At 38.8% G+C, this 15228-nt stretch overlaps 1 protein-coding gene and 1 pseudogene across 3 annotated transcripts in view; one reads left to right on the top strand and one right to left on the bottom strand.

The window, feature by feature from the left end:
• Positions 1–15228, bottom strand: part of PIGU (phosphatidylinositol glycan anchor biosynthesis class U) — a 120519-nt gene that overhangs the window by 83421 nt on the left and 21870 nt on the right. For 2 of the 3 annotated variants that reach the window (XM_047771270.1, XM_047771271.1), the window contains exon 2: positions 14068–14132. The exons of the other annotated variant lie outside the window; for it this stretch is intronic. In XM_047771270.1, coding sequence (XP_047627226.1) covers positions 14068–14132 — 65 coding nt within the window. The remainder of the gene's footprint in view (positions 1–14067; positions 14133–15228) is intronic. 3 annotated transcript variants of the gene reach the window in all.
• LOC125122329 (ATP synthase subunit d, mitochondrial-like) lies at positions 1118–9322 on the top strand (annotated as a pseudogene).

The raw sequence follows: 15228 nt of genomic DNA, 5'->3' as shown, positions 1-15228 counted from the left end.
TCTCTGCTTTATCTTGACAAATTTTGTCGGAGATTTTTCTTAATTGTATTAGTCTTTCAAGTACCAACTTTGGGCTTTACTGATTATTTAACTTTTCTTTTGGCTCCACCATGGCAGAGCAAAAGTTCCTGGGCCAGGGGTAAAACCTGCACCACAGAAGTGATGCCAGATCCTTAATCCATTAGGCCACAAGGGAACTGCAGATTATTACACTTTTCTTTTCTACTTCATTAATTTATTTTTTAAAATTATTTTTATTATGGTATCTATTTTTTATTTTATTTATTTATTTATTTTGATTTTTAGGGCTGCATCTGTGGCATATGGAGGTTCCCAGGCTAGGGGTCCAATTGGAGCTACAGCTGCCGGGCTACAACACAGCCTCAGCAACGTGAGATCTGAGCCACGTCTGCAACCTACACCACAGCTCACAGCAACGCTGAATCCTTCACCCACTGAGTGAGGCCAGGGATTGAACACGCATCCTAACAGTTCCTAGTTGGGTTCATTAACCGCCGAGCCATGATGGGAACTCCTACTTCATTCATTTCTAAACTTTACAATATACAATTCTTCCACTGTTTCTGGGGGTAATTGCTTTATTTTTTTCTAATGATACCTAGATCACTGATTTTCAGACCTTCTTCATCCCTAACACAGTTGACCCTCAAACGATATGGGAGTTAGTGGTGACCTTCCACACAGTCAAAAATCTGAATATAAATTTACAGTTGGCCCTCCATATCCATGGTTCTGCATCCTTGAATTCAACCAACCTTAGATTGTGTAGTACTACAGGATATATTTATTGAAAAAAAAATGCATATAAGTGTAACTGCACAGTTCAAATCTGTGTTGTTCAAGGGTCAACTGCGTATTTACTTAAAGCAGTAAATTTTCCTTTGAGTATGGCCATAGTTGCATCATACTAATTGATATGTTGTTTCTTCAGTATCACTCAGTTCAAAATACTATAATTTCCACAGAGATTTCTTCTTTGAGACTAAAGTGTTTAATTTCCAATTATTTGTAAGTTTTCTTTTTATATTTTTGTAATGTATTTATTACTGTGATAACAGACAATACTGTGTATGATTTCAGTTATTTAAAATGTGTCATGACTGGCTCTGTGGTCCATTATATGGTCAGTTTTGGTAAGTACTCCATGCACACTTGAAAAGAACGTGCACACTAACATTTACAGGTGCAACATTCTATGTACGATATCTAGATTGTCTGTTGATTTGTTCAAATCTGCTATATCCTTATTGATTTTTTTGGCCTGTTTATCATATCAGTGACTAAAAAAAATATGCTAAAAATCATGCTCTATGATTGTGTATTTGTCTCTCCTTTAGTCATGTCATTTTTGCTTTATATATTTTGAAGCTATGTAGTTATATGAATATATATGTAGAATTATATCTTCTGGGTGAATTGATCTTTTTATCATTATAAAATAATCCTCTTGACCTCTAGAAATGTTTCTCGTCTTAAAGTGTTTTTGTCTAATACTAATATAGCTACATCAGATTTTTGGGCTAATGTTTGCATAAAAGAGCTTTTGCTACATTTTTACTTTCTGCTTTTTTATATGTCCTTATATTTGTTTCTTAAAAGCAGTATATAATTATTTTTAAACCCAATCTGACAATCATTATCTTTTAGCTGCATTTTAGTCTATTTACATTTACCATAATTACTGATACATGTGTTTAAGTTTACCATCTTACCATTTCATTTTCCACTTGTCCCACTTTCTCTATAGCATTTTTTCTTCTTTTTTGGTTGTTTCACTATTTTTCTTATTACTCCATTTCCCTCCATTAGCTACACATTTAGCTACTATTCTTTTAGTGGTTACTTTTCAGATTATGACACATGTCTTTGACCTTAATTAAAGTATAACATAAATGATTACTTTCACCACTTCACACTCCATATAGCTACTCCCAGACTTTTCTGTTATTGTTTTTTTGTTTGTTTTTGTTTTCTTTTTGCTTTTTAGGGCCACACCTGTGGCACATGGAAGTTTCTAGGCTAGGGGTCAAGTCAGAGCTACAGCTGCCAGCCTACACCACAGCCACAACAACATAGGATCGAGCTGCATCTGCAAACTACACCACAGCTCACGGCAATGCCAGATCCTTAACCCACTGAGTGAGGCCAGGGATCAAACCCGCATCCTCATCATTCCTGGTTGGGTTTCTTAACCACTGAGCCATGCTATTGTTTTTATAGCTTTAATTTTACATATATTTTAAACCCACAAGACATTATTACTATTGTTAGTACGTATATGTTACTATTTATTATTTATTTATTTACTGACAGGAACTCCCAGTCAGTACTTATTTAGATTAATCCATCCATATATTTGCTTTTTCCACTGCTATTTCTTCCTTCCTGTATTCCATGATGTTGAGGATCATAAACCTTCTACCTTTTTGTATTTTTAAAAATGTGAGTCTGCTGGCAATAAATTCTATCAATTTTATTTGCTTGGAACTATCTTTATTTTGCCTTCATTTCTGAGAGATAGTTTCACTTAGTATAGAATACTATGTCAGTAGATATTTTCTTTCAGCACTGTAAAGATACCTTTTTATTGTCTTTTGGATTCCACCATTTTTGTTGAAAAGTTAGTTTCCATCTTATTTCTCTTTAAAGAGAATTATCCCTTTTTGGCTGTTTTTAATCTATTTTGGCTTTGAGCAGTTTTATTTTAATGTATGTTTTTCTTTAAATTTATCCTTGTTGGGTTTAAAGAGTTTCTTGAATTATTTCACACGTTTAAAATTTTTTCAGCTAATAATCTCCCCAAATATTGTTTCTGCCTCATCTTATCTCTTTCCATTCTGAAAATCTATTTGTAGGTATGTTAAATGTTTTTTTACTGTATCTCATAGGTCTCTCTCACTTTTTCCCCCCTATTTTCTATCCTTTTCTCTCCAAGCTTCTGTTTGGGTATTTTCTACAGACCTATCTTCCAGACCACTAATCCTCTCTTTAGCTGTGTGTAATCTGCTGTCACACTTGCCTACTGCATTCTTAATTTGTTATTATGTTTTCTAGTACTAGAATTTCCATTTGATCATTTTTATATATTCCAGTTTCCTGGTGAAACTATCTTAAACATATTAATTTTTTGAACATATTAATTACTGCTCATGATCATTTTAAAGCCCAAGTTTTAATAACTCCAATATCTAGATCACCTGTGAATCTGTCTTTAGTATCTATTTTTCTTTTACTATGCTTCTTAATTTTTAATCGAATGATGGACAGTGTGCAAGAGAAATTGTAGAGGTTCTGAATTTTCTTCCAGAAAGGGTGTCTTTAAGCTTCTGGCAAGTAATTAGATGGAATTGTATCACCTTAATCTAATTAGGGGTTTAGCTAATTTGAAGCTGGCTTCAGTCTTTTTAAGACCAGTCCGTATATGATCTACCCTTATTCTTTGAGCACAGTCCTTTAGAGGACGGATCTAGAAGCCAAGTCCTTTGACAGAGCCCCTACCACTTTGGTTGGAAGTACACTCAAATCTGTATTTCCACAGCACTGTTAGACTGCCAAGAGCTCTGGTTAGCTACATAGCCCCTTACCAGTCAACTTCTCTTCTCTTTCTCTGCCCCCTCAGCTTGTGCCACTTACAAGTTGGAAAAATGCATCATGGAGAGAGCAGTTCAGACTGTCAATCTCACTTTTTGCACTTTCCACTTTTTGCACTAGGCCCTCAAGTCCTGGTTATCTTGGTACTTTCCAATGACATCAAACATATATTTTTTTTAATTCCTCTTGATTGTGTAGTTGTTCTAGGCAAGGATAGCTGGTCTGCTATTGCAAACCAGCTCACCAGTTCCCCAAAGCAGAAGGAAAGTGCATGACTTGGTTTTAGTGAGACCCTGCTGGTGACTCAGAAGGACCTCTTCCTAACTCCCAACCATGTGTAAAAATGTGTCCTGTGATACTGTAAAGGTCACTGACAGGCTTTTTTTAGTTAGAACAAGCTAGTATGGTAGAAAGAATATGGCTTTGGGTTCAGAGTCACGTTTAAAATCAGGTTCCACCTATGGACCTTTGGGCAAGCTGTTTTCCTCTCTCAGCCTTAGTTTCCTCGGCTGTAAAATAAGTATAGTGACCTATTTCACAGGATTCTTGGGAGAATTAAGGAGTAATGTTCACAAAGTACTTAACATAGTGCCTAGCATATAGTAAACCTCAAAATGTTAGCTACCTGAGATAACTTTTTACCTCTTTTTGAAAATAGGGGCATCAGCTTTGCCTTTCAAAGTTCTAAAAGAATTAAACTTTTACAACTATCTACTAATGGATTCTTTTTTGCATTTATCTTTGTAAGAAGTAGATATTTTTATTAGCATTAGCCTGCTTTCAAAGTGTTTTAATGCTTCGCTGATAGTTTAGAGTGCCGTTACATAGGTCTCAGAAATAACAGAACAAACCGTTCTCAAAAGTTTATCAGCAATTGGGCTCATTTCCATAATGAACTAACATGTAACAGTAGTTAGTTTAACTGCATATCATACTGTAGAGAATCACACACTCAATATAATTTGTTTTTATGCTTCATTTCCATTTAGGTGACCACTATCAGTCAGGGTAGGGGTGTGTGTGTGTGGATAAACTCACAATTTTCTTATCAGTACTTGACTAAACACAGAAAACAGAAACATTTGTCGAAGGCAGTCATAAAATCTAACCTGTGGTTGCTAAATTCCTTTTTTCTCTCCTGTGCAGATTTTTCTTCTCCACTTTCACATATTTTTACCTTTCCTTAGAAGTAGATAATAAAATCTGATAAAGATTAAGAAACAATACAAAGCAATGAATTTTCTCTCCAAAAGTGTTCTTTCCACTTGGCTTGGTATAATTTTCTTTATAGTACTTTATTACTTAACAAAACTACATTAAAATATAGGTACCTCTTGCTTTATGAATCCCAGCTTACAAGCAAATTAACCCATATTCAGGAATGAGGAGCAAGGGACTCTGGGTTTGAAGCTGTCCTCACTGTGTTCAGGGAAGCAACAGTTCTTGCCCCTTAATTCAGATTTCTTAAAGGTTAACAGTTCTAAAGGGAGAGTTGATATGCTCCTCATAGCTAGAAATTCCTACCTCTTCCCCCTTCACACACTCACACACGCATGCATGATGAGGAGTAAGAATTTGTTTCAGACTCCCTCATTTTATCTAAGAATACACTTTCACAGAGAAATAACATTTTAAATGATGGTTGACTGGCTAGGTAGAGCTCTCCCATTTATTCATTTGACATTTTTTTCGGAAAGGACTATTTCACATTTTCCTCTCTGCTCAACCTCCAACTTCCTTCCCCACCTCTCACTTGTAGCCCATAATCTGAAAATCTTATTTCCTTTTTCTTCCGGTCACGTCTGTGGTATGCGGAATTCACTGAGGAAAGCACCATCTTGTTTTCCCACTACCAGTGGACCAGTTTACTGCATCTACACCTATATTCTCTACTGTTTTCTTACTAACAACAGATGAACTTCCTCTCTTCCTAAAACCAAATCCTTCACCTGTGAACTGGATCCCATTCCTTCTTGCCTCCTCAAAGACACTGCTCACTTGATTATCATTTCTTACATCATCAATTTCTTTATCCACTGAATTATTCTCATCAGCATTCAAACATGCAGGTCTTCGTTTTCTCTCACTAGCTCTCTTTTTAGGGCCACATCTGTGTCATATGGAAGTTCCCAGGCTAGGAGTTGAATCAGAGCTACAGCTGCCAGCCTATACCACAGCCACAGCAACACAGGATCCTTAACCCACCGAGTAACACCAGGGATTGAACCCACATCCTTTTCATCATTTCTCTGCCTCTTTTTAAACAGGTCCTCATATTTTAAAAATCTTCACTAGACATCTCCCTCCAGCTACCATAGCATTTCTCTGCCCTCCTTTAGAGAAAAACTCCTCAAAAAGGTTGTCTGTATCCTTTCCACATCTTTCCCTCAATGTATTTCAATTAGTCTCTTGCCCCTATACTCCACTGAAATTGCTGTTGTCAAAGTTCAAATATCTCATTTTTGCCAAATCAATCATCAATCTTCAATAAAAATTTTCTCAACCTTTAAAAAGCATTTGACATAGTTTTTAACTCCCTCCTTGAAGCACTTTCTTCATTAGCTTCCATGAACTACATTCTCTTGATTTTCCTCCTTTTATGCTTTATTTGCTAGTTTCTCTTCTCCTTCCCAACCTTAACCTCAATGTACTAGAGTGCTCCAGGTCCTGGTATTGTTTTTTGTTTGTTTTGGCCACTCCTGTGGCCTGTGGAAGTTCCCCGGATGGAGACTGAACCCATGCTACAGCAGTGACAATGATGGATCCTGGATCCTTAACCATTAGGCCACCAGAGAACTCCCCTGGTATTCTTCTTTATGCAAATTCACTCCCTAGGTATCTTAGTTATCTATTGCTGCGTAACAAATTATCCTAAAACTTAATAGCTTAAAACAACACACATTTATTATCTCATGCAGTGTCTTAAAGAGTCAGGAATCCAGAAGCAGCTTCACTGAGTGGTTCTGGCACAGAGTATCTTATAAAATTGCAGCCAAGTTGTTGCTGGGGTTGCAATATGTAAAAGAGCTTAAATATTTGCTTCTAAGTTTACTTGGCTATCAATTCCTCACCACAAAGGCTCCTTAAAGTTGTTCATGACATGGCTTCCCCAGAGCACGTGCTTCAAGAGAGAGAAAGTTTACAATGGAAGATGCAGTGTCTTTTCTAACCTAATCTTGGACGTGACATACCATCACTTCTGCTGTATTCTATTGGTCACACAGACTAGCTCCGGCACATGTGAGAGAAGACTTCATGAGGGTAAATACTAGGAAGTGGAGATCTTCACGGGCCATCTTTTTTATTTTTTTTTTGTCTTTTGTCTTTTTAGGGCCACACCCACAGCATATGGAGGTGCCTAGGCTAGGGGGTCGAATCAGAGATGTAGCTGCCAACCTACACCACAGTAACAGCAACGCAGGATCCAAGCCATGTCTGCAACCTACACCACAGCTCATGGTAATGCTGGATCCTTAACCCTCTGAGCGAGGCCAGGGATCAAACCTGCATCCTCATGGATGCTAGTTGGGTTCATTAACCACTGAGCCATGATGAGAACTCCCTTCAGGGGCCATCTTGGAGGCTGGCTATCATGCTAGGTGATCACATCCAGTACCATGTTTTCAAATATCATTTATAGGCAGATAGATCCCAATTTTATACCTCCAGCCTGGATCTCTCGTCTTGAGTTTCACATTTATATGGCCAAATGCCTCGACCCTGACACTGAGACAGCTAATAAGCATGTCAAACTTAACATGATGAAATCTGAACTCTATTTCCCACTCCAACTAAAACTTGCTTCCTCATTAAATAACACCACCATTCACTCAGTTGCTCAGACAAAAAACTGCTATCTTGAATGGTATCCTTAAATTCTCTCTTGCCTTCATAGCTCACATCAAACTTATAAACAAGTTTACCTCTAAAAATATAACTAGAATTTATAGACTCTAATCACTTTTCACCATTTTTGTTGTAACCACCCTAGTTTAAAGCCATGATCATCCTGCTTTGACTATTACATAAGCATCCTAGTCATTTTCCCTGCTCTCAACTCTTGCCCCTAGAGTCAATTTCCCTCCAGACTACAGATTTTTTTAAACCTTAGAAAAGATCTTAGTGTTTATTTTCAATGAAAAGAAGGTTACAAATCCAAGAGAACCACAGTTCCAATGTGGCAGGAATACTAAGCTTTTCCTTACCTTCTAGAACTATTTTTCCTTTTTTTTTCCCCCCTTATTTTTTAGCCACCCCCATGGCACATGGAAGTTCCCAGGCCAAGGGTCAAATCTGAGCTGCAGCTGTGACCTACACCTCAGCTGTAGCAACATAAGATTCTTAACCCATTCCCCAGAGGAGGATCAAACCTACGCTCCCACAGAGACAACATCGGATCCTTAACCTGCTGTGCCACAGTAGGAACTCCAGAACTTAACCTTTTTCAGGTTAAGGTTTGACCTTTGAACTAAGGTCAAAGCCGTACATTCTTTTTTTTTTTTTAAATAGAAGTATAATTGACCTACAACCCTGTTAGTTTCAGATGCACAACATAGTGATTTGATATTTCTATACATTACAAAATGATCATCACCACAGCAATACTTATTAAATGTAAAATAAATATGACTGCCTTCCCTCCTAGTTTAAAAGTCCATGATGTTGGAGTTCCTGCTGTGGCGCAGTAGGTTAAGAATCTGACTGCGGTGGCGTAGGTCGCTGTTGAGGCGAGGGCTTGATCCCCGGCCTGATGCAGTGGGTTAAAGGATTCAGTGTTGCTGCAGTTGCTGCACAGGTCACAGTTGCAGCTTGGATTAATCCCTGGCCCAGAAATTTCCATATGCTGCGGGTACGGCCATTAAAAAAAAAAGAAAGAAAGAAAGAAAAAAAGTCCAGTGTCTTCCTAACACAATAAAAAATAAAATCCAGGAGTTCCCGTTGTGGCGCAGTGGTTAACGAATCCGACTAGGGACCATGAGGTTGCGGGTTCAGTCCCTGCCCTTGCTCAGTGGGTTAACGATCCGGCGTTGCCGTGAGCTGTGGTGTAGGTTGCAGACGCGGCTCGGATCCCGCGTTGCTGTGGCTCTGGCGTAGGCCAGTGGCTACAGCTCCAATTTGACCCTCAGCCTGGGAACCTCCATATGCTGTGGGAGCGGCCCAAGAAATAGCAAAAAGACAAAAAAAAAAAAAAAATCCACTTGCTGTTGTGGGCCACCAAGTCAGTAAAGGATCTCAAGAGGGCTGGACAAAACTTGCTCTAAAAGGCATTGGCTGGAGAGCTTTTGAAGAGATCATACTCTAAGACGCAGGCTACTGCTAACTCCCTGAAATCCTAGAATAAGATCCTCACCTCCAGATTGGCTACCCTACCTGAGAACCACCTACTATGCACTCCACTTACTACAAGGCCAGTGTGGTGAAGGTGGCCTTGGCAGACGACTTTGAAAAGAAGTTTAATGCCCTGAAGTTTCTCGTGACACAGCATAAATATACTGTCCAGGTGGACACTAAAGAAAAAGATGCACGAATGCTGTGCTGAGTTTTTGTCTTTCTTAAAGGCGAGGATTGAAGAATATGAGAAAGAGCTGGAGAAGATGAATGACATATTTCCACTTGAGTAACCATGAAGGGCTTGAATGAAGTCTTCCTAGAAACCAAATTAAACAAGAAGTATCCCAAGTGGCTTCACCAGCCAACTGAGAATTTATAAATTTGAGTCCGGGAAGAAGCTCTAGTCCTCATATTACAAACTCTGGACATTAAAAACAATTATATTAAAAGATAGCTAAAGGGGAGGGGGTGCAGGAGGAGTGAAATAGGTGAGGGAGATTAAGAGGTACAAACTTTCAGATGAAAAAATAAATTGAGTCACAGGTATGAAATGTACACTCTGGGAAATATAACCAGTAGTTATACAATATCTTTGAATGGTGACAAATGAGAACTAGACTTATTACGGTGATCATCTAAAAATGTATAGAAACACTGAATATACTAACTTAGTGTAGTAGGTCAATGATAATTCAAAAACAAACTCATAGAAAAACAGATCAGATTTGTGGTTACACGAGAGGGAGGGGAAATTAGATGAAGATGGTCAAAAGATACAAACTTCCAGTTATGAGATAAATAAGTCCTAAGGATGTAAAGTACAACATAATAAATAAAATTAACACTGCTATACATCACATATGAAAGCTAAGACAGTAAGCCCAGAGTTCGCATCACAAAGAAAAAAAAATGTATCTATGGATGATGGAAGTTCACTAATCTTCCTATGGTCATCATTTCATGATATATAAGTCAAATTATTATGCTGTACACCTTAAACTTACACAGTGCTATCTATCAATTATATCTCAATAAAATTGGGGGGGAAATATACATAGGTAGATGGACAGGAAATCCAAACTCCTAACCATGTCTATAAAAAGTCCTACAGGAGTTCCCTTGTGGCTCAGTGAGTTAAGGATCCCGCATTATCACTGCTGTGGCTCGGGTTACAGCACAGGTTAGATCCCTGGCCTGGGAACTTCTGAATGCTGCAGGCACAGCTTTTTTTTTTTTTTTTTTTTGGAAGGCCTACATAATCAGACCGCTAACTTCTTACAACTTATCTCTATTATTTTCCTCTTTGTTCATTCTGCCCTAACAATGCCAGCCATCCTCCTGCAACTCTCAAATGCCAAGCTCATTCCCAAATCAGGCCCATCAATGGCTTGCTCGCTTCATTTAGTTCTCTTATTCAAATTCCACTTTCTCAGAGTGCTTTCTCGAACACACTAAAACAGCCACACATGATCATCATTCTTTATCCTTTTATTTGACTTTATTTTTCTACGTGTATTTACCTCTTAACTGAAATCACATTTTTAAAAAATTTAGCTTTGTGGGGGTGTAGCTGGTACAATAAACTGCATATATATGCAAAGTTTACAACTTGGTGTGTTTTGACCTATGCATACACTCATGAAACCATCACCATAATCAAGATAGTGAACATACCCACTATTCATAAATGTTTACCAATTTTACTGTTCATCCCAAAGAACCAACGTTTTTTCCGTGACTTTTAATATTGTTTTTCTATTTTCTATTTCATTTTTCACTCAGATCTTCATTATTTCTTTTTTTCTGCTTACTTTATCTTCTTTTTCTAGTTTCTTAAGGTAGAAACTGAGGTTAATGATTTGAGACATTTCCTCTTTTAAATTATTTATTTTAAAAAATTCTTTCTTTTTTTTTTTTTTTTGGCCACAGTGCAAAGCAGCTTGATGTGCGAAAGTTAAGACAGTAAATCCAGAGTTCGCATCACAAAGAACCTTCAGGGAACCCCCCTCTTTTTTTTTTTTTTTTGTCTTTTGTTGTTGTTGTTGCTATTTCTTGGGCCGCTCCCGCGGCATATGGAGGTTCCCAGGCTAGGGGTTGAATCGGAGCTGTAGCCACCGGCCTACGCCAGAGCCACAGCAACGCGGGATCCGAGCCGCGTCTGCAACCTACACCACAGCTCACGGCAACGCCGGATCTTTAACCCAGTGAGCAAGGCCATGGACCGAACCCGCAACCTCATGGTTCCTAGTCGGATTCGTTAACCACTGCGCCACGACGGGAACTCCCAGGTATTAATTTTTTACTTAATTCCCCTGTGGCCAAAGAATATCATTTATATGACTTCAATCCTTTTAAATTTGTTGAGCCTTGTTATATGGCTCAGAATACGGTCTATCTTGCAAATGTTCCCTGAACACTTGAAAACACTATATGCCAGAAACTAACACATAAAGTAACACATAAAGTAAATCAACTAAACTTCAATTTTTTAAAAAAAGTAATCTCATTTACAAAAGATTACATGTTTTGCTGTTATTGGATAAAATGTTCTGCAAATGTCAATGACATGGTCAAGTTGGTTGGCACGCTATTCAAGGTTTCTATATCCTTGTTGATTTTCTGTCTGCTTGTTTTATCAATCATTAACAGAGGGCTACTGAAATCTTAGACTATAATTGGAGATTTGTCTGTTTTTCCTTGCAATTCTATCAGTCTTCATGCACTTTGAAACTCTGTTATTAGGTGTATAAACATTAGGATTGTTATGCCCTTTTGATGAATTGACCCCTTTATCATCATGAAATGACCTTCTTTATCCCTGATGACATTCTCTGCTTTGAAAATTCCTTTTTTTCACTAAATTGTTTCTCTCAGAAATACAGGTATCACAAGGCCAAGGACTGTGTCTTGTTTTTAGCACCAAGTAGGTAGCCGGCATTTGACATGAACTTAACAAATCTTTGTTAGAGGAAAGAGGGAAGGGAAGGATTGGCATACATATGCAGATGCAAAGCTAGCCACTAGGAGTAAGTGATGAAAGGGCACCAGTACATGTTCTGAGGAGCCTGTATCACAGTGGGCAAAACAAGTACAGAGGCAATTTCAAGAGTGTGAGCCATAAAAAGGATAAGCACAAGATACTTTGGAAGATACAGGAAAAAACACTTAATTTAGTCTAAAGCGATGAGGGCTGACTTCCTGCGGGAGGCAGAGCCTAAGCTAAATCTGAATAGTGAGTCAACCACACAAAGAGGAAAGAATGGGAGTTCCCACTGTGGCACAGGAGGTAAAGGACCTGGTATTGCCTCCGCAGTGGCTCAGGTTGCTGCTGAGGCAGAAGTTCCATCCCTGGCCCGACACAGTGGATTGAGGATCCGGTACTGTTGCAGCTGTGGTGTAGGCAACAGTGGCTTGGATTTGATCCCTGGCACCCAGGAACTTCCATATCCCACAGGTGTGGCCAAAAAAGAAAAAGAAAAAAAAAAGAAAGAAAAAGAGGAAAGAATGGCCCTCTATAAGGAGATAATAGCATGAGCAAAGACATATATGCAAGAGAGAATATGATGCTGCAACACAATGAGAATATGTCAGAACTCTCTCAAGGGGTTTCTATTCTGTCTAGAAAACATACTGCCCAAGGCCCACAGCCCCGGAGCTCTCATGGCTAGTGGGCTGTGTTGTGTATGCCCATGCACATCTGAACTGTGTGCTCATGAAGAGTCTCCTAAACAGATCCTAACCTGTTTCTGCTAATAGTTCTCGTTATTGTGGTTCCATTACATAGTAATACAAAGATAATGAAACATGAAGGCAAAAGAGTTATCTCCATGAGAACCAAGTTGAATGTTAGAAAAAAAAAATTAGAAAAACAAAAAATTTATTCTCAAAGTAGGTATGAGGGAGACAACTGTAAAAATTGGGGGTTAAATTGTCAAATTAGAAGACTTCTATTCTAAATGATAAGGCCAATAAAAATGGGAAGGGGAAAGTGTAAAGATATGTGGTTGATGGGGTAACAGGGCCCACAGGGCTTTGTGTGCACCCTAAGGTGTTTGGATTTTATTCTGAGGTCAGTGCTGAGCATTCAAAAGTACCAAACAGGACAATAACAAAATCAGATTCACATTTTAGGAAGACCGCTGACTGCAGAATAAAAAGTAAAAGAGCAAAAGTGAAGGCAGAAAAACCTGTCAGGACGCTGCTGCAGTAACCCAAACAAGAGATGGTGGTGACCTAAGAGTGATTTTACTATTCTTTAAGAACTAATTTTGGGAGTTTAAATAGGCTTTTGTGGGCTTTCTAAGAAACCAACATTGCTGTCACAGTTTTTAGGGGAAAACATGTTCCAAAGAAATAATTACACGCCAATTAGCACATGACCTATTTATGAACTGGGAACTGTTTACAATTTATTTGCCAATAAAAATAGTAGCTTCAAAAAAAAAAAGGAGTTCCCATGGTGGCGCAGTGGTTAACAAATCCGACTAGGAACCATGAGGTTGCGGGTTCCATCCCTGCCCTTGCTCAGTGGGTTAACGATCCGGCGTTGCCGTGAGCTGTGGTGTAGGTTGCAGATGCGGCTCGGATCCCGCGTTGCTGTGGCTCTGGCGTAGGCCGGTGGCTGCAGCTCCGATTGGACCCCTAGCCTGGGAACCTCCATATGCCGTGGGAGCGGCCCAAGAAATAGCAAAAAAAAAAAAAAATAGTAGCTTCTACAGACGTCTCAACTGCTGGCTTTTTTATGGCCACATCCAAGGAACATGAAAGTTCCCAGGCCAGGGATTGAATCTGAGCCACAGCTGCAACCTACACAGCAGCACTGGATCATTTAACCCACTATGCCGTGCCAGGGATCAAACCTGCGCCCCTGCAGTGAACAGAGCCACTGTGGTCAGATTCCTAACTCACTGAGCCACAGCAGTAACTCCTACAGGCTTAATCTGAATCATTTCCACTACAAGTGTGGAACCTCCTTCTCAGGTAGAGAACACCTAAAAAAAGGGCTGTTTTGAAATATGATTTTCAAAAACAGATCTTTTAAAATGTTTGTATGAAACAGAGGTTAGCCTTGGTATCTGTGAGTATTTACTCTTAGTACCCAGAAAAGAAAACAAGAACACTTACTTCATGAAATACTGCTCCAGAATACGGAGACACTCCCAAGTCCAACAGTGAGAGGCCTTCAACCACTGAAAAGTAAGACATCCAAGTTCACTCTTACTTTAGAGACATATGCAGACTGGCCATAAACCAAAGTTTTATATACTCCCAGGAATAAGAAGGGCTTCACAGTTTGTCTAATTCCCTGTATCTCATTCCTAGCAAGTGAATTTAAGTCTTGATTTCAATGATGCTGAAATTTCTTCTATACAGAGTATCTCTTTCCATTGTGGGGCAGCACTTATTATGAGAAAACTACAAACTAATAGCAACCATGGATCTCCTTGTAACTTCCACCCACTCTAAAAACTGTTTTGTTTATATATATTCTGCCCCATTCCAAAAAAACAGTAAGATAAATTAGAAGCTGTGAGAAATGTTGTCCACAGAGTAGGAAAATGGGGAGTCACTTTCACATGCTACTTGTTTGAGTGATATTAACTTTTCTACAGAGCCACATACACTTTTTAAGTGTGTGACTTTTGGCCCAGAAATAGTTGTCCTTAGGGCAATTCATCCCAGGGAAATAACTAGAAAAGTGCCCAAAGAAAATGTTCATTATTGGGCTCAGAGTACTAAAAAATTAAAAATAATGTCCCTGGAATTTCTGCTGTGGCTCAGTGGGTTAAGGACCCAACACTGTCTGAGGATGTGGGTTCGATCTCTGGCCTAGCTCCCTGGGTTAAGGATCTGGCATTACCACAAACTGCTACATAGGTCAAAGAGTCTGCTCAGATCTGGTGTTGCCATAGCTATAGCAGAGGCCCCAGCTGCAGTTCTGATTTGATTCCTGGCCTGGGAACTTCCATATGCCACAGGTGTGGCCAAAATAAATAAATAACCTCCAGTGTCCATTAATGGATTTATGTAAATGAATCACACACACATACAGTAATAATCGTGAAAGCATTAAGTATGGATAATGAATTTAGTGAATAAAAATATGACTGGAACAGAATATTTGCAAAGGGAAAAATAGTAATTTTATGTGGATAAACCTGGCATTCACTGTCTCGCTCAAGTGACCATCTTTAGTAGCATACTGACCAGTTAATATTATCAGTGTTCAAGTACATCCTGACATGATTCACTGAGATGAGGATAAACACACTTCTGTGGTCCTTA

The sequence above is a fragment of the Phacochoerus africanus genome, chromosome 3 (assembly GCF_016906955.1).
Source record: "Phacochoerus africanus isolate WHEZ1 chromosome 3, ROS_Pafr_v1, whole genome shotgun sequence".
NCBI classification, from domain to species: domain Eukaryota; kingdom Metazoa; phylum Chordata; class Mammalia; order Artiodactyla; family Suidae; genus Phacochoerus; species Phacochoerus africanus.
Note: the sequence above shows the minus strand (reverse complement) of the source record. Positions and strands in the feature narration are given on the sequence as shown.